This window comes from Ursus americanus, chromosome 17 (assembly GCF_024610735.1).
Source record: "Ursus americanus isolate L20-20 chromosome 17, mUrsAme1.1.p, whole genome shotgun sequence".
NCBI lineage: Eukaryota > Metazoa > Chordata > Mammalia > Carnivora > Ursidae > Ursus > Ursus americanus.
The window spans coordinates 259,517-275,942 of NC_142143.1; the positions used below are offsets into that span (position 1 = coordinate 259,517).

Genomic DNA, 16,426 nt, shown 5'->3' on the forward strand with positions numbered 1-16,426 from the left:
AGGCGGGGCGGGGCCGGGGCCGGGGCCGGGCGGGGGCGGGGCTTGCCGTTGCAGCCAGCGGGGCGGGGCCGGGCGTACCCGCGGGCGCGTCTGCAGCCGGCGGCGTAGCGGACATGGCGGGCTCCCGGCTCCCGCGGCAGCTTTTCCTTCAGGGCGTAGCCGCCGTCTTCATGTTCGCCTTCGCGTCCCTCTACACGCAGATCCCGGGTGAGGGCGCCGAGGAGGGGACGCCCCCTAGCCCGCGTCCTCTGTCCGCTCACGTCCCCGCCGGCACTCCGCCGAGTGGGGTGGGGGGGTTAGGAATGGAGTGAGGACCAGGCCTCGGAGCCCGGGGTAGCGGCTTCGGTTCGCCTGCTGCGGGCGCTGGGGGCTTGCGGAGGAATGGGGGCGTGCAGTGGCCAGTTTCCCGTAGGTTGCGGGTTCTCACCTGGGGCCGGGGCAGAATCCTGAGCGGGGTGGGCCCGGACCTGGCAGGGCCGGTGGGAGAAAAGACAATGAGCAGGACCGGGGGTGGGGGGAAGCTCAGCACCGCTGGGTGGAAGGCTCTAACCTGGGGAGTCTGGTAGGCCTGCTCGGGTCTGGTCCGGAAGGGGCTGGGGATCAGCGGGTTCGCACCCGTTGGCCAGCGTCTGCGGGTCCTGCAGTCTAGACCTCAGGAGGTGGGTCTGCAGGCCCTGCCTGGTGGGGGGAGTCTAGCCTTGGAGGGTAGTGTCCAGGGCCCTGACGTGCCCTCCCACAGGCCTGTATGGTGCCGAGGGCATCCTGCCTGCACGGAGGACCCTGAGGCCACAGGGCAAAGGGCGCTGGCAGCAGCTGTGGGAGACCCCGACGCTGCTGTGGGAGGCTCCGCAACTGGGGCTGGACACCTCGCAGGGCCTGGAGCTGCTGAGCCTGCTGGGCGCCCTGCTGGCCCTGGGCGCGCTACTGCTGCGCCGGCTGCGGACCCTCTTCATCTACCTGCTGCTCTGGGCTGCCTACCTGTCGGTTTGCCAGGCAAGTGGGGGCTGCCTGCTGCTCCCCTACACCACTGGGACCCATGTCACCAATTCAGTCCAGTCCTGTCCACCCTGCACCTCCCCCTGTCTCTGCCTTGCCTGCCTCCACAGACACACACACCCTGCTCCCTGACAACCCTTCTCCCTGCAGGTGGGCCAGGTGTTTCTTTATTTCCAGTGGTGAGTGACTTCTGGGTGAGGGGCTGCAGGAGGTGGGGGGGTGGAATATGTTTGCTTCTCCAGGGAGGACCCTCGGAGGGGAACAGCCTTGATGGGGGGGGCCCTTTGTGCTCTTCCTTCTCCCCATAGGGATTCTCTGCTGCTGGAGACTGGCTTCCTGGCGGTGCTGGTGGCCCCCCTGAGGCAGCCCCCCCACCATAAGCAGGGCCCTCAGGGCGGGCTGGCAGGGGCCTCGCCCCACGAAGGCCTCCCCTTCTGGCTCGTGCGCTGGCTGCTGTTTCGCCTCATGTTTGCCTCGGGTGTGGTCAAGCTGACCAGCCGTTGCCCCGCATGGTGGGGGCTTACTGGTGAGGGTCCCATCCTGAATGTGGGGCAGTGTTGGGGGTTCTGCCTCGCCCTGACCACCCACTTATCATCTGCAGCCCTCACCTACCACTATGAAACACAGTGCCTGCCCACACCTGCCTCCTGGTTCGCCCACCAGCTGCCCATCTGGCTGCACAAACTCTCTGTGGTGGCCACGTTCCTCATCGAGATCGCAATACCCCCTCTGTTCTTCGCCCCTATTCGCCGCCTGCGCTTGGCAGCTTTCTACTCCCAGGTAGGTGGGGACCTCAGCCATCAGGAAGAGAGGACGTGGCATTTTTCAGCACCGCCCAGTGGGTCCCCTCGGGATCGGGTGGCTGCTGCAGGCGGTCAAGAAGGCCTCATGAGCGGAGGCACGAGTTAACTCAGGACGTGAAGGCCAGCCTGTGGAGCAGGGCCGCAACCTCACTAGAGGGTGTCAGGTTAGCAGAGGCGAGTGGGGAAGGGCTGCACGAGGCATGCTGAGTGAGCTTGGGTTTTCTCCAGGTGATGGGGAGCCATGGAAGGTATGAACAGGAGCTAGGGGACAGTTGGACTGGGAGCATAATGGGCCAGGGGGTGATGAGGAGGGGATGGATGCCTGCAGGAGAGCCCCAGGCATGGGGTACAGGGGGCTTGGAAGGGCCAGGAATGGGGTGGACCTCAGGACCTCTCAGTGCAGACCCTTTTCTAGGTTTTGTTGCAAGTCCTGATTATTGTCACTGGCAACTATAACTTCTTCAACCTGCTCACCCTGGTACTCACCACCGCTCTTCTGGATGACGTGTGCTTGAGTGCTGGGTCTGGCAACAGCCGCTACAAGAAGAAACCTACTTGTGAGTGTCTGCGTGTCCCAGATAGCCAGGCATTGTCAGCCCAGCTGCCCACCAGCAAGTTTCCTTCCCTCCAATACCCCTCAAGTGACCCTTGCTCTAGTTCCACCCCAGCCGATCTGTGACTTTCTTGCTCGGCAGCCTGGCCAAGGGCACTTCTGGCTATGCCGTCTCTGCTGTTGGAATTTACCGTCTATGGACTGCTGGCGTATGGCACCGTGCACTACTTTGGCCTGGAAGTTGACTGGGAGCAGCATGCTGTCCACTCCAGAACCAGTGAGTGCCAGCTGGGGGGCCAGAGAACGGAGGCTGGACCACCCCTCCTCACACCCCTTTCTTTCTGCAGCCTTTACCTTCCACCAGTTTTCCCAGTGGCTGAAGATGGTGACCCTGCCTACCATGTGGCTGGGGGTGGTCTCCCTCACCTGGGAACTGCTGACTGCCCTCTGGAGGTATGTGGTCCAAGGGGGCGGGGTAGAGCTGTGCAGGGCAGGCCTGACGGCACTTGGGTCCCCCGCCCCCCCAGGTGGACCCAGGTGCGAGGGTGGCTGAGGAAGTTCTGCACTGCAGTCCAGCTGTTCATCTTTGGCACTGCCACGGTGGCCTTGTTTGTGATCAGCCTGGTGGGTAGCACTTGGGGAGGAGGGTGGGGGCTGGAGGGACAGCACTGAGCTTCTGCCCACCTGCCTCCAGGTGCCATACTCCTACATCGAGCCCTCGAGCCATGGGCATCTCTGGACCGGGGCACACCGCCTGTTTGGTGCCGTGGAGCACCTGCAGCTGGCTAACTCCTACGGCCTCTTCCGCCGGATGACTGGTCTGGGCGGGCGGCCCGAGGTGGTGCTGGAGGGTAGCTATGACGGACACCACTGGACGGTAAACGCTCCCGCAGGCCACGCAGGGAAGGGGGAAGGGGTCCCTCCAGTCCAGCGGGTAGTGCTCACGTGCTGTGCTGGGCAGGAGATCGAGTTCATGTACAAGCCCGGGAATGTGAGTCGGCCGCCCCCTGTCGTGGTGCCCCACCAGCCCCGCCTCGATTGGCAGATGTGGTTTGCAGCCCTGGGCCCGCACTCTCACAGCCCTTGGTTCACGAGCCTGGTCCTGCGCCTGCTGCAGGGCAAGGACCCTGGTGAGGCCCAGTGGGGAGTGGGGGGGTGGCTCGTGGGAAAGTGGAAGGGTATTGTGGGAGGGGTGGGGTCTAGGGGAGCAGGGTGTGTGGGAAGGGGAAGCTGGGGCTGAGGGAGCACTGGCTGTGCTGAGCCCCAGTCCCTTGCAGTGATCCGCCTCATCCAGAACGATGTGGCTAGGTACCCCTTCCACAAGCAGCCGCCCACCTACGTGCGGGCCCAGCGCTACAAGTACTGGTTCTCACATCCTGGGGAGCAGAGGTAAGACCAGGGTGCCAAGTGGGGTGCTGGGGTCTGGGCTCAGGCGCCCCCTGAACACCCTGTCCTGTTGCAGCCTGTGGTGGCGACGCCAGTGGGTGGAGGAATTCTTCCCGCCAGTGTCCTTGGGGGACCCAACGTTGGACATGCTGCTCAGACAGTTTGGCCTCCAGGTGGGAAGGTGTTAGGGAGGGGGGAGTGGCAGGGGTGACGCTCCCCACAGGGGTGGTCCCTGTGGACCTTCCTCAATCCTGCACCCATAGGACAAGAGCCCACCCCGAGCCCGCAGCTCCAGCAACGCCCTGGCCCAGACCCTCCACTGGATACGGAAACAGCTGTCCCCTCTGGAGGCTTCCACCCTGCTCTGGGGGCTCCTCGCCACAGTGGGGGCCATTAGGGTTATGCAGGCCCTGCTGGGGCCCCATTCCTCCCGCTCCTCCCCTCTGACCAAGGAGGAGAAGCACAGGCCAGCCCCCAAGAAGGACTCTGGAGCTGCCAGCAAACAGGCCGCCCCAGCCCCTGACAACTGCAGCAGCAGCTCCCAGACTCCCAGGAGGAAGAAGTAGCTGCGTTCTGTCAGCCCTGTGTCCAGAGAGGGTCAGGGTGCCCACACATCTCTGGCCTTCTATGGCAGGACATGATCCCAGCCAGCGTGCCTTAGCCGATTGACAGATGCAGGTTAGGGTGCTGTCCTCTAGGGCAGGCTTTGGCTGCCCTGCTGCTTGGAGGGTCCACTCACCCCAAGATACATGCCAACCGTGTCCCTTCCCAGGATACCCCTGGCCTCGACCCACAAGGCAGGTGTATGACCCAGCTCAGGGTCTTTCCCAGTATGTTGTAACCAGGGCTGTGAGAAGCCCTTTGCCTCTGTAAGGAGCCAAGGCTGATGCCCCTGACCCCCACCCCTGCACAAGAGGGGGTGAGGCAGACCTGATGAGGAAGCGAGGGAAGAGGAGGGAAGATCCCCAGATCCAGGAACCAATAAAGGTGCCTCTGTGCTCGACCTCGTGTCTGATGTCTCCTTCCCACTTCACAGTCCTGAGGACAGCGGGCCTTCCCTGCCTCTGGTGGGGGATGTGGCGCAGATGCTATCCTGCTGATAGCTGACCTGGCTTCTGGGATGCCTTCACTCTCCACTCCTCAACGTTCCCCTATAAAGTAGACATAAGAACGTGGTCCAGCATGGCCTGGTCAACCTGTCAGCACCACACATCAAGTCTGCGGGGCAGCCGATGGTAGAATGTGGGGCCTAGAACCATCCTGAGGGCCTGAGAACTCACCAGAACCTGGCCCCTTCCTTCTTTCCTGCCCCTGCTTCCTTGTCTCAGGAAACGGCTGAAGGGTCGGGACACTGGACTTCCCTTGGGCAGAACGGGCACCACATTCAGGCCACTGGCTAAGGGTGCTACAGGGAGAAGGAGGAGGCCCTGGGGCAAGGGTGGAGAAGGGAGAACCTATCTGACCACCCAGGAAGAAGACGCGTGGCAGCAGGGTTGAGGGCACTGCTCAGGTCTCTGTTCAGGGTTCTGTGGTCAGTCGGGAGTTCCCTGCCCTCAGAACATGTAGTACTGCCCCCCTGGACCCAACTGTCCCGGGCCCCCACCTCTCATGCTCTGAGCCCAAGGACGCCAGGTCCACCCCCAATGCGCTCAGCTCCTCACCCCACGTCACTGAACCCCCACCTTGACCCATTCAAACAGAACTCCGAGCTCAGTCTGTGCGCACAGCCACGTGTGGCTTACTCGGACCCTGACCTGAGCTTCTGGGTGCCTTCAGATGCTCTTACAGGTGGATTCAACCATCTGTAAGTTGACTTTTGGTTTAAGACAGTTGTGTATTTAAAATTCAAAACTGTTCTTTTTCTTTAGGAATTTTTTTTTTTTGCATGTCATAAAACACATTTTTTAAAGATTTTATTTGTTTATTTGACAGCCAGCAAGAGAGGGAACACAAGCAGGGGGAGTGGGAGAGGAAGAGGCAGGCTCCCAGCGGAGAGCAGGGAGCCCAATGTGGGGCTCGATCCCAGGACTCTGGGATCACGCCCTGAGCCGAAGGCAGACGCTTAACGACTGAGCCACCCAGGCGCCCCCATAAAACACATTCTTTTATGACTATCAAAGTAATATGTTCACTGCAGAGAATATTTTTTGAAAACCACAGAAAGCAAAATGAGTTCTGTTTCTCCCACTTTAAACACACACACACACACACACACACACACACACACACACACACACACTCCTGGTAAGGAGACACGCGTACCAATGTTGGCTTTGTTCCATAGAACTGAATCTGTACTGTATCTGAAGTTTTTGAATCTTGCAATTTTATTATTTCTATGCTTGTACAGTCCCTCGTCATCAAGTGACTAAATGGCTAATTCATCCATAATTTCTAAATTCTTGAGGTTTTCCTATTTATGTTTTCCTTTTTAATCCATCTGAAATGAATTTGATCATATCGTGAAACACAAGAACAGTTTTTTTCCCCAAGTAGCCAACATTTTCAGTACTATTTGTTGAATAATGAACCTTTTTCTCATCGATTTCTTTGACGCTGCTTCTAGTGTATAGAATGTTATCTTGTGTACTATTTCAAGGCTAGCTCGTTTGTTCTTTAGAGTTTTAAATTCAGTTTATGAATTTTTTGGGTTTTTGTCTTGTTTCCTATAACAAATTTTTAAAAAAAAGATTTTATTTATTTATTGAAAGAGAGAGATAGAGCGTGCACGTGCAGGGGGAGGGGCAGAGGGACAAGCAGACTCTCTACTGAGCATGGAGCCCAACATGGGACTCGATCCCAGGACCCTGAGATCATGATCTGAGCCGAAATCAAGAGTCAAAGGCTTAGCCAACTTAGCCACCCAGGCACCCCAAGCGTCCAACTTGATTTTGGCTCAGGTCATGATCTCAGCGTCATGGGATCAAGCCCAGCATCAGACTCCATGCTTAGTGTGGCGTCCGCTTGGGATTCTCTCTCCCTTCCCGTCCCTTTGCTCTGCGACCCCCCACCACTCTCATGCTCTCTCAAATAAATAAATAAAATATATATTTTTTAATGCATAATTCAGGGGTACCTGGGTGGCTCAGTCGGTTAAGCATCTGCCTTCAGTTCAGGTCATGATCCCGGGGTCCTGGGATCGAGTCCCACATCCTGCTCCCTGCTCAGTGGGGAGTCCGCTTCTCCCTCTGCCACTGCTTGTGCTCTCTATCAAACAGACCTATAAAAAATGCGTAATTGATTGGCTGTCAGTGGAGTCACAGAGTTGTGCACTCATCACTTTAGTCAATTTTAAAACTCGTTCATACCCTCAAGAATCCTCGTTCCCTTTAGCTGGCATATTCCAACCCCTCCCTACCATGCCCCATGCAACCACTAATCTACTTTCTATCTCTGACACTTCATGTGAGTAGAATCATACAATTTGTGCCCTTTTATGTCTGGCTGCTTTCACTCAGCATCATGTTTTCAAGATCCATTCCGAGTTGCATTCCATGTTATGGCTGAATATAATCCCGCTGTCCGTTTATACCACATTTTGATGATTCACTCATCTATCGATGCATCTTTGCGTTGTTCGCACCTGCTTGGGCTGTCGTGAATAACGTACACGAACGTTGACGTACGAGTACCTGTTGGAGTCCCTGCTTTCCGCTGTTTTGGCTGCACACGCGGGCGTGGACAAGGCAGGATCGGCAGTTCCGTGGTGGACTTTCCGAGGAACCAGCAAACTGCCGCAGCGGCTGCACCTTTCCGTCCTCTCCCTCCTGGCATGAACCAGTGCGTGCTCACTAACGTGTGTTAGTTTATCTGTTTGGTGATAATCACCCTGACGGGTATGAAGTGGTGCCTCAGGGTGGTTGAGAGTTCCATTTGCCTAATGACTGATGATGTCGGGCATCTTCATGTGCTTTTTGGCCATTCGTGTATCTTTGAAGAAATGTCTATTCCGGTCCTTTCCCTATTATTTAATCAGTTATTTGTTTTTTGTTATTGAATTGTACTTTTTTATATATTCTGAATACTAATCTCTCATCAGATATATGATTTGCAAGTATTTTCCCATCTGCAGATTGCCTTTTCAGTCTCTTTATAGTGTTCTCTGGTCCCCAAATTTTTAATTTTTATGAAGTCCAACTTACCTGTTTTTTCTTTAATTGCTCATACTTTTGGTGTCATATCCGAGAAATCACTGCCAAATCCAAGGTCATGAAGATTTCCCCCTATTCCCCCTCTATTTCTTCTAAGAGCTGTATAGTTTCAGCTCTTACATTTAGGTTTTTGATCCACTTTGAGTTAATTTTTTGCATATGGTGTGAGGTAGGGGTCCAACATCATTCTTCTGCATGTGGACGTCCAGTTTTCTCAGCATCATTTGTTGAAAAGACAGTGCTTTCCCCAAACGAATGGTCTTAGCAACATTGTCAAAAATCAACTAACCATATAGGTGAGGTCTTCTTTCTGGGATCTCTGATCTCTTCCATTGGTCTATATATCTGTCTTTATGATGGGACGACAATGTTTTGACTACTGTAGCTTTGTAGTAACCTTTGAAATTGGGAAATGCAAGTCCTCCAGCTTTATTCTTCTGTCTCAGACTGTTTTGGCAATTCAGGGTCCCTTGAGATACCATATTAATTTTAAAATGGACTTTTCTATTTATGAAAAAAATACCATTGGGATTTTTGATGGGAATGCGTTGGCCCTGTAGATTGCTTTGGTAGTGTTCTCCTCTCAACAAAATTCAGCCTCCCGATCTATGTAATTTAACTTTGTCTTCTGTTTAGATCCAGCAGATTCGTTGTTGTTGTTGTTTTAGATTTAGCAGGTTTTAGCAATAACTCTGGAGGATTCCATGGTGAAGTTTTAAATGCCTAAAGTATTTTAACTGCTTTACAAATCTAGGGTCTTTGTTAACCGTTCAGTCATCTGACCTAACACAGCCTTTCCAAGCTTCAAAAACCACATACGTGAATGCAGACACAAATGCAGGGAGCCAGCGATTCTCTTAAATGTCCCCATACCACAAATAAACTAAGACTGACCATGACCAAAACTTGGCCTGGCCTGGTGAGGACCCACTGTGCCTGGACGCGGTTCCGTTTGAGGGCCTCCTCCCAGCTTCAGATTTGGAGTCCAGGGTAGCCAGGTTAGAACACGGGCCCCATGGCTCCTCTTCTTTCTGGCTTCCAGAAGGAGAGGTGGAGGAGGGGCCGTGCTGCCTCCTGCCCGGACTCAGGAGAAGGCAGATCCCCCACCCACGGGAAATCTGACAGGACACCTAACCCCCGGGGTGCCCAGGACGCTGATGAATCCGTCCCGATTTATATTCCCCAACCCCACAGACGGCTGTCGCGCTAATAGGAGACAGCCATTCCACACTCCGCACAAAAACCCTAGCTCACGCCGAGGTGTGGAGGCACCCAAAACCTGGTCCATTCCTGCACCCACCTCACCACCCGGTTCCAGCTTGACACTTACCTTCCCTTGAGCTCAGTACAATTCCATCTCGAAATTCTGCCTTTCACATGCTCAACTGTGAAGTTAGCCACCAGGAAAGAAGCCAAGATTTGGTCTGAGTTTGTAGGACCTCAAGGAAAAAAATACAGGTTGTGCTTATTTCAGGAACTCGGCGTCTGTCTATAGAGGGTGCTGCAGTCTTCCACTGACACGGGCCACTACACGTGGCAGTTCACCGGTAGCCGGGGTCGCCAGGAGCCGAGGTCCTGCAGCAGCAGCCATCGGCCTGTGGAGGTCAGCACCGCTCACACCTCACTTGCCTGCTCCCCCAGCCACAGAGGCACTCAGCCCTAGCCTTGTGCTCAGCCACGTCCAGTTCCAGGGAAGCACTGCTGTGTCTCTGGGGAAAAGCACTGCTTCCTTAAGAACCACATCCCACAATGCCGCCTTACCCAGAGTCACCAGAACAGGCCACAGCAGTTTCATGGGGGGGGGGGGGGGGCCGCAGGAGTGAGAGGTGCTCACCCGTGGGCACCAGACGGCTCGCAGACACTGTGCTTCAGGCTCAACACACAGGGCATTGTCCACAAGCTGGCACCACGGCTGGGCCTTCAGCTGTCTGCTCCATCATTCCACCCGATTGTTGATTTGGGGTCACACACACCAGCCTCTGCTTTACATCTTTCAGTCTGAAGAATGGCTTTGGCCAGAGGCAGTGTTGTGCAGGTACCTTGGTGACGGGCTTCGCGAGTCAGTGGACAGTGATGCTGGAGGAGGCACGGGGACAAGGACAGCAAGTCCAAATACATTACAGGGTGTTCATGATGACGAGTCACTGCCCAGCATCACGGACAGCGTCCACCACGGTGGTGGACCGCTGCCCTTGGAGGAGGTTCACGCTGTGGGCTCTGGACCGGCGTAGGCCCCCGAGTTTGGGGAGAACGCTACACGTGGTCGCACTCGCATGTGGCCTCCACTTCTGCCCTCCTGGAGCCTGTGCGGCAAGCACTGCGGTTCCCACAAAAGGAAGTCTGCTGGCATCCATGGACCAGGTTGCTGGGTCTCAGGACTCCTTTACATTCTTAAAAATTATCGAGACCCCAAAGGGCTTTTGTTTATGAGGGATATAGCTATCAATATTTACCACATTAAAAATTAAACTGAGAAATTTTTTAGGACGCCTGGGTGGCTCAGTCGGTGAAGCGTCTGCCTTCAGCTCGGGTCATGATCTCAGGGTCCTGGGATTGAGCCCCACGTTGGGGGCTCTGCTCAGTGGAGAGCCTGCTTCTCCCTCTGCCTCTGCTGCTCTCCCTGCTTGTGTGCATGCTCTCTCTCAAATAAATAAAATCTGAAAGAAAGATGAAAGAACGAAAGAAAGGAAAAAGGACAGAGTGGAAGGGTGCTGGAAGGCTGAGCCCCGGGCCTCGGGAATAGGCATCACCCGGCTGCTAGGGCGGGAGGGAGGGCGGCCTGCCGCCAGTGGACCGTTCAGGGGCAGGAATGCCAGCCAGTGGAGGGGAGCCAAGCACCACTCCTGTCTGCAGGCTCCTCAGCCGCCCCGATGCCCTGGAGGTCCCCTGGGTGGTTGGAAATATGGGGCCTTGGCCCCCACTGCCCTACCCCCACCCTGGGGCTTTTGGAGGTGGCCTAGTTAGGGTCTGCAAGGAGCACAGAGAGGGTCTGGGGACTCTGGGACAGGGGCAAAGATGGCTTCTCCTGCTCTGCACAGTGGGGAGGCTCCCCAGGGGCAGGATCAGGATAGTAACGTTGGATGTGGAGAAGCAGCCTGCCAAGCATCCCCCTTCCCCACCCCAGCCTCCACGGAGAAGGTAGAAAGCCTTCAGCACACCCTCAATGCCCCGTCACCCAGGACCCTCTCTTCTGGCCCCTCTAGTGCCCCCCACCGGCACTCCATGAAGCAGCTCTAGGGAGGGACCCCCTCAGCACTCTGCACCTGCGCTGCTGAGCTCACAGGCTGGGAGGGAGTGTGGAGGAGGCCGCCCACACCTGGTGAGGCTGCCCAGGGCAGGTCGCAATTTTCCAGAAGGAAGCACACATGAGCTGGGAGCTGGGAGCAAGTCTCTGACACACTTGAGCCCATGCTCTCCTGATGGCAGCACTCAGCAGGTGCGGAGGTCCACGGGAGGTGCAGGGCAGGGAGGGCAGCCTGCAGCACCACCTCCAGCAGCCACACCAGGGCTTGGAGTGGAGGTGAGCATTCAAGGCTGCGTCTTTAGCCCCCAACATATGGATATGAAATATCATTTCCTACTCCGAGAGCCCAGGACTCCCTGGAGAGACAGCAGATTCCAGGTCTGGGGCAGCCCCTGTGTAAGCCGGAAAATAGCCCCTGTTGGGGAAGGCCAGAGAACGTGCTACCTCGGGTGGACCCGTGAGCTGACCCTCCCCCATCTTTGCAGTGCACCCCACGTGCCTTCCCTGCTCTCAGAAGCTGCTCCAAGAACACAGCCCTGAGACAGTGATGTGGTGTTGAGCCCCTCTGCATGGGGCATGCTACTGAACCCCATTAAGGCCTCTCTATACACTTTCAAGATTCTATCCTTGTTTAAGTAAGCTCTGTGCTCAATGCGGGGCTCAAACTCACAACCCTGAGATCAAGAGTCACATGTTCTACTCACTGAGCCATCCAGGTGCCCCTAAACTTTTAAGATTCTGGCGGGCAAATGCAAAGACTTACGTCTTGTGGCTGCCCAGGACAAGCCTCATATGTAAGTTCCCTTGCTTATGAAACCTGCCACCTACCCATCTGGAGTGGCCTGTCTCTGCCGTGTCTCCCTGCCCTGAGTATGGATGCTGGTGGCAGGTTACAACTGGGAAGCTTCCGAGGGGCTTGGGAACAGGCAGCCGCCCAACAGATGTTCACATCAAATCCCTGGAATTTGTGAATGACTTTACTTAGAAAAAGCATCTTGCAGATGTGATTAAGAGATGAGATCATCCTGGATTACCTGGATAGGCCCATCACAAGGGTCCTTGTAGGAGAGAGGCAGAGGGGCGCGGACAGGCAGAGAAGCCATGTGAAGACAGAGCAGGGAGGTGCAGTCATGAGCCAGGGGATGCAGGCAGCCCCCTGAAGCTGAGAGGCAAGGAGGGACCCTCCCTGGACCCTGTGGAGGGATCACAGTCCTGCCGAACACCGTACCATGATCTGACTTCTGGCTTCCACAACTCAGGAGAATCCATTTTTGTTTTAAGCCACCAAGTGTGTCCCCAGCCGTGGCCGAGGGGAGTCTGAGCACCAGTGAGGGTGGCCATCCAAGGAACTGAAGCTGGAATATGCTGAAATCTATGCATTCTTAACACACAGCAGACAACCGATCACCTTTGCATGGTGCTAGGAGCCAACTCTTGCAAACTGTTGAGAGGAAGACTGGAGTCTTCACTTGCCTTTCCTATAGGAACTAACCAACGAGCACTTCCCCCTACTGCCCGGTCATCTCAGATGAGTTGGGGGGCGGGGGGACGGATGGACGCGGCTTGTCCACCTTCTCATGTTGTAATCTGAACTAGGTGGCTTCCAACAACACAGCCTGTGCTGCCCGGATAAAGAATACGCCACAGCCTCTACAGCACTCTTGCCCCCAACAAGCCAAATCTGAATCTGATGAGGCCTCTATACATTTACCAATTAGGAAGCACCCACGAAATGTTTCACCACAGGGATGCACTTAGCAAAATAGCAACAGAAGGAAGCTCCCTGAGACAAACGGTCCACTTTCTTCCAAGAAATAAGCTGCTAGGAGTGCCTGGGTGACTCCACAGTGACATGTCTGCCTTCGGGGGGTCATGATGCCAGGGTCCTGGGATGGAGCCCCGCATCGGGCTCCCTGCTATGCAGGAAGTCTGCTTCTCCCTCTCCCACTCCCCCTGCTTGTGTTCCCTCTCTCGCTCTCTGTCAAGTCAATAAATAAAATCTTCAAAAAAAATACAAATAAATACAATAAAAAAAGAAAGAAGCTGCTGGAAGGTAGGGAGGAAGCCAGTGCTAAACTGTAAGCATTGAGGGACATATACTTGGGGGGGGGTGTGAAACAACATACAAAGGAGGTTATTGGCCCACCCAAGATGCACCGGGCACGGGGCACAGGGAGGCCCCTGGGCTGCTGTCCATGCCTTAGCCTCACTGCCCTTAACCGTGCATGTGTTATACAAGGTTCTCTGTAATCTGTTTTTTGCTTCGTCTTGTTTTTTTAGGGACACGGAGCCCAGGGCACTTGACGACTGTTTTGAGAGTGTGAGGATGGACAGGGCGACCCCAGGTTCTGATGCCAGAACTGGAATGGTGAGCAATAGGCTTGCGGTGGCAGGCGTGACGGGACACACGTGTCCAAGGGGCCACGACCTGCCTCCCCCTGCACAGAGTGCCCTGTTGCCACGACAGGCCCCCATCTCAGTGAAGCTCGGACTCACAGCCTGCTTCGAGGTCTTTATTGCCACTGGGCAGAGTGGTCAGGGCAGGGAGCGTGGGCCTAGGTGTGCATGCAGAGTCCCCTCGGGCACCTGGCCAGGCTGGTCACCAGCTCAGCACACCAGGGCAGTACTTGTCGATGAGGCCCTGGTAGTAGGGCCGCAGCGTGTCCACATCTGGCAGTTCGGAACTCTTGGTGTAGAGGTCAAATTTGCTGCAGCAGGGGAGGGACAGTGCCTTGTGAGGAAGCCCCCAGCCCCTCCACCCCTCGTCCCTCCCCACCAGCCCCCCACGGGGATGGCCATACTTAAACTCCTGCACCCAGGGAAGCATGGCCAGGTCCTGCTCACTGCACAGCTGCCGGTAGTCGCCACCCGTGTGCCAAGGGTAGAAGGAGTGGAATCGGACCACGTAGAAGGCCTGAGGGCGGGAGGAAGCCACGCCCAGCACGCTCCAGGCGGGATGCGGCAGGGCGGGGCGGGGCGGGGTTCTGGGCTTGGCCCCTCCCCTCCCCTACCTCCGGCGGAAGAGAGAATTTGTTGAACTTCATCATCTGGTACATGTACTCTGTGGGAGACGCGGTGTCACCCCGGGCTCCCAGAGCCGTGGCCCCCACCGTGTCCCCATCGTCCCCGCGGCCCGCCTCTAACTGGCCTCACCATCATGGCCCCAGCACATGAGGACGTTCTCCAGGCCGCAGTGAGGCCGGTACATGCCGAGCTCGGTGCTGCCGGGAAAGAGAGGGTGAGGGCCGAGGGAGCAACGTGGGGAGGAGGAGGGCCGGCAGCCGGGGAGGAGCACCTGTATCGAGGATCCTGGAGGTCCGGGTTGTCCTGGAAGGTGGAGTCACAGAAAACCACAGAGGCCTGGGGACGGCAGCCAACTGGGAAGGTGTCTCCAACGACCGCCCACTGCGGACACGCAGCCACGGTGGGTGGGACTGGCCTGCCCACATGGCGGGTTTCCAGAGCCCCGAGTCCAGGCTGTCCCAGCCTCACCCTGCTGCACCCCTCCACCCCTGCCCTTACCTGGGGCACCCCTGCCCTTACCTGGGGCTCCCCTGCCAGAACCAGGACCTTCCCCAGGTCATGCAGCAGCCCCACCAGGTGGAACCAGTCTGGGAGGGACAGTGACAGAGCAGGCTAGTGGGGGTAGCAAGACTAGGGCGGAGGAGGAGGGGGCTTGGAGCTCAGGGGTGAGGCCAGGAAAGGGCCATGACCCATCTGCCTTCCCACGGCAGCCCACCACGGAAGGGAGGCACACCCTTGTCAGGATGGGCTTTCCGGATGCCCTCAGCAGTCTGGAAGGCATGGAAGGAATTGGGGAAGTCCACGTCTGGGTCCGACTCGTCCACGAGTCCATCCAGCATGTCCACAGCTTCCAAGACAGTCATTTTCTTGTAGGAGAAGCCCCCAAACTGGGTGTGCTAGGCCAGGAAGGGGAGGTCAGCATGGCCATGGGGTTGGCTGGATCAGGGCCCAGTCCCTCTCCATCCATCCATTTGGCCTGGGGAGGTGGGGGCTGGCGGCAGAGGAAGCTGCCAAGTACCTTTTTCCTGACGAAGTCCACGGTCTGCTGCGTGTGCATTTGCTTGTACGTGGCAAAGACACGGTCCAGGAGTGGGCCGGACTGCAAGCCAGAGGGTCAGCCAGGAGGCTCACCAATCCCTGCCCTTCACACCCACTGCGCTGGTCTCCCACGCTTGGCCCCAAAGGTGTGAATGGGGGCGTCCAAGGGCAGACCCTGGGGGCCATGCCGCCCTCTCCAGAGAAAGACGGGGCTAGGGTGGGGATGGGGCGGGGCCGGGGTGGGGCCCTTACCGTGAAGTTTCGGAACCTGCCCTTATCTTTGGCTACCTCTGGGTCCACATCAGGCCGGTAGACCAGGGAAGGGTCTGGGCCCTGGTTGGGTGGGGGATTAAAGCCATTTCACCATGACGCGAGCTCCATGAGGAAGTGAGGACATCCCCATGGGGAACCAGAGCCTAGGAGGTGGATCAGCAGCGAGGCTGGTGGACAGCAGGGCGCAGCCCCTCCCAAGCACACCCGCCATCAGAGGCAACCTCGCTCTGGGGGTCCTTCTCTGCAAAGTGGATGTCAGCCCGACGCCCGCTTCCAGGCGTTGCAGGGGTGCACGGGATGCGGTGTGGGACCACCAGGCACCCGGCATCTCCTCCTCGGGACCTGGGTCTGCAGGGAGCCCAAGGGTGGGGCTGCTGACCCTTGCCCCAGCTAACCCTGAACCGCAGCAGGAAGACAGGAAGGAGGGAGCCCTTTGACCGGGACCAGCAGACTGGCGGGAACCAGCTGGGAGAGGGTGGGGGGCTGCCGCTCCTTCCCATGAGTGACAACCAGCTGCTGGGTGAACAGTCTGTGCGGCCACATGTGCACTGGATCTGGGGTACTCACCACAGCCACCTTCATCTTGACGGAGCAGACTTGGCAGGTGGGTGAGAGTCCCACGGGCCGCGTGCCCCTATATATGCCCACAGGTTACATAAGTGACCGCACACCACCCAGCCCCTTGGCCTTGGCTCTCGGTAATGAGTGACCATCCACCGTCCTCCTGGCCTCAGAAGTTAATGTGTCAGCACAGGAGCAGCTCCCAGCACCCCGGCCCCAGCCCCCTCCCCGACTTTGGCCTCCCTGAGCCACTGACCTGATTAGGACCCGAGGCCTGAGAAGGGAGGCCTGAGCGCACTGCCAGCCTCCTGCGCTTCCCCCAAAGGTTTTAAACACCTCCAGGCCCACAGTAGGCCCCTCCCAACAGGTCACGCAGACCCCAGACCCCACCCATCAG

At 57.1% G+C, this 16,426-nt stretch overlaps 2 protein-coding genes across 3 annotated transcripts; one reads left to right on the forward strand and one right to left on the reverse strand.

The window, feature by feature from the left end:
• Nucleotides 1–66: 66 nt before the first annotated feature.
• LMF2 (lipase maturation factor 2) lies at nucleotides 67–4,741 on the forward strand. Its single transcript, XM_045815494.2, has 14 exons — nucleotides 67–207; nucleotides 740–993; nucleotides 1,147–1,175; nucleotides 1,305–1,522; nucleotides 1,598–1,776; nucleotides 2,215–2,356; nucleotides 2,495–2,629; nucleotides 2,700–2,805; nucleotides 2,880–2,976; nucleotides 3,047–3,229; nucleotides 3,314–3,482; nucleotides 3,630–3,741; nucleotides 3,815–3,911; nucleotides 4,002–4,741. The coding sequence occupies exons 1-14, from the start codon at nucleotides 114–116 to the stop codon at nucleotides 4,302–4,304; spliced, it is 2,118 nt and encodes a 705-aa protein (XP_045671450.1). The 5' UTR covers nucleotides 67–113; the 3' UTR covers nucleotides 4,305–4,741.
• Nucleotides 4,742–13,632: 8,891 nt separating this feature from the next.
• On the reverse strand, nucleotides 13,633–16,341 carry MIOX (myo-inositol oxygenase). Of its 2 annotated transcripts, none has more exons than XM_045815486.2 (11): nucleotides 16,286–16,341; nucleotides 16,036–16,102; nucleotides 15,448–15,528; nucleotides 15,176–15,256; nucleotides 14,891–15,053; nucleotides 14,677–14,744; nucleotides 14,429–14,460; nucleotides 14,287–14,354; nucleotides 14,145–14,194; nucleotides 13,935–14,047; nucleotides 13,633–13,841 (listed from the first exon to the last, which is right to left on the reverse strand). In XM_045815486.2, exons 2-11 carry the CDS (start codon nucleotides 16,048–16,050, stop codon nucleotides 13,733–13,735), a joined length of 780 nt encoding a protein of 259 aa, XP_045671442.1. In that variant the 5' UTR covers nucleotides 16,051–16,102; nucleotides 16,286–16,341; the 3' UTR covers nucleotides 13,633–13,732. The 2 variants fall into 2 exon arrangements, with proteins under 2 accessions (XP_045671442.1, XP_045671441.1); XM_045815485.2 differs by having other exon boundaries at nucleotides 14,429–14,538; nucleotides 16,286–16,339.
• Between the last annotated feature and the right edge of the window lie 85 nt (nucleotides 16,342–16,426).

Bases quoted from the DNA above. Each gene is read 5' to 3' on its own strand.
- LMF2 (XM_045815494.2), top strand. From the start codon at position 114: ATGGCGGGCTCCCGGCTCCCGCGGCAGCTTTTCCTTCAGGGCGTAGCC. The intron at 1,523-1,597 runs GTGAGGGTCCCA...TATCATCTGCAG, and splicing joins CGCATGGTGGGGGCTTACTG to CCCTCACCTACCACTATGAA. The intron at 2,630-2,699 runs GTGAGTGCCAGC...TTCTTTCTGCAG, and splicing joins TGCTGTCCACTCCAGAACCA to CCTTTACCTTCCACCAGTTT.
- MIOX (XM_045815485.2), bottom strand. The intron at 14,355-14,428 runs GTGCTCCTCCCC...CTTTCCCGGCAG, and splicing joins CTCCAGGATCCTCGATACAG to CACCGAGCTCGGCATGTACC. The intron at 14,048-14,144 runs GTAGGGGAGGGG...TCCCGCCCTCAG, and splicing joins AATTCTCTCTTCCGCCGGAG to GCCTTCTACGTGGTCCGATT.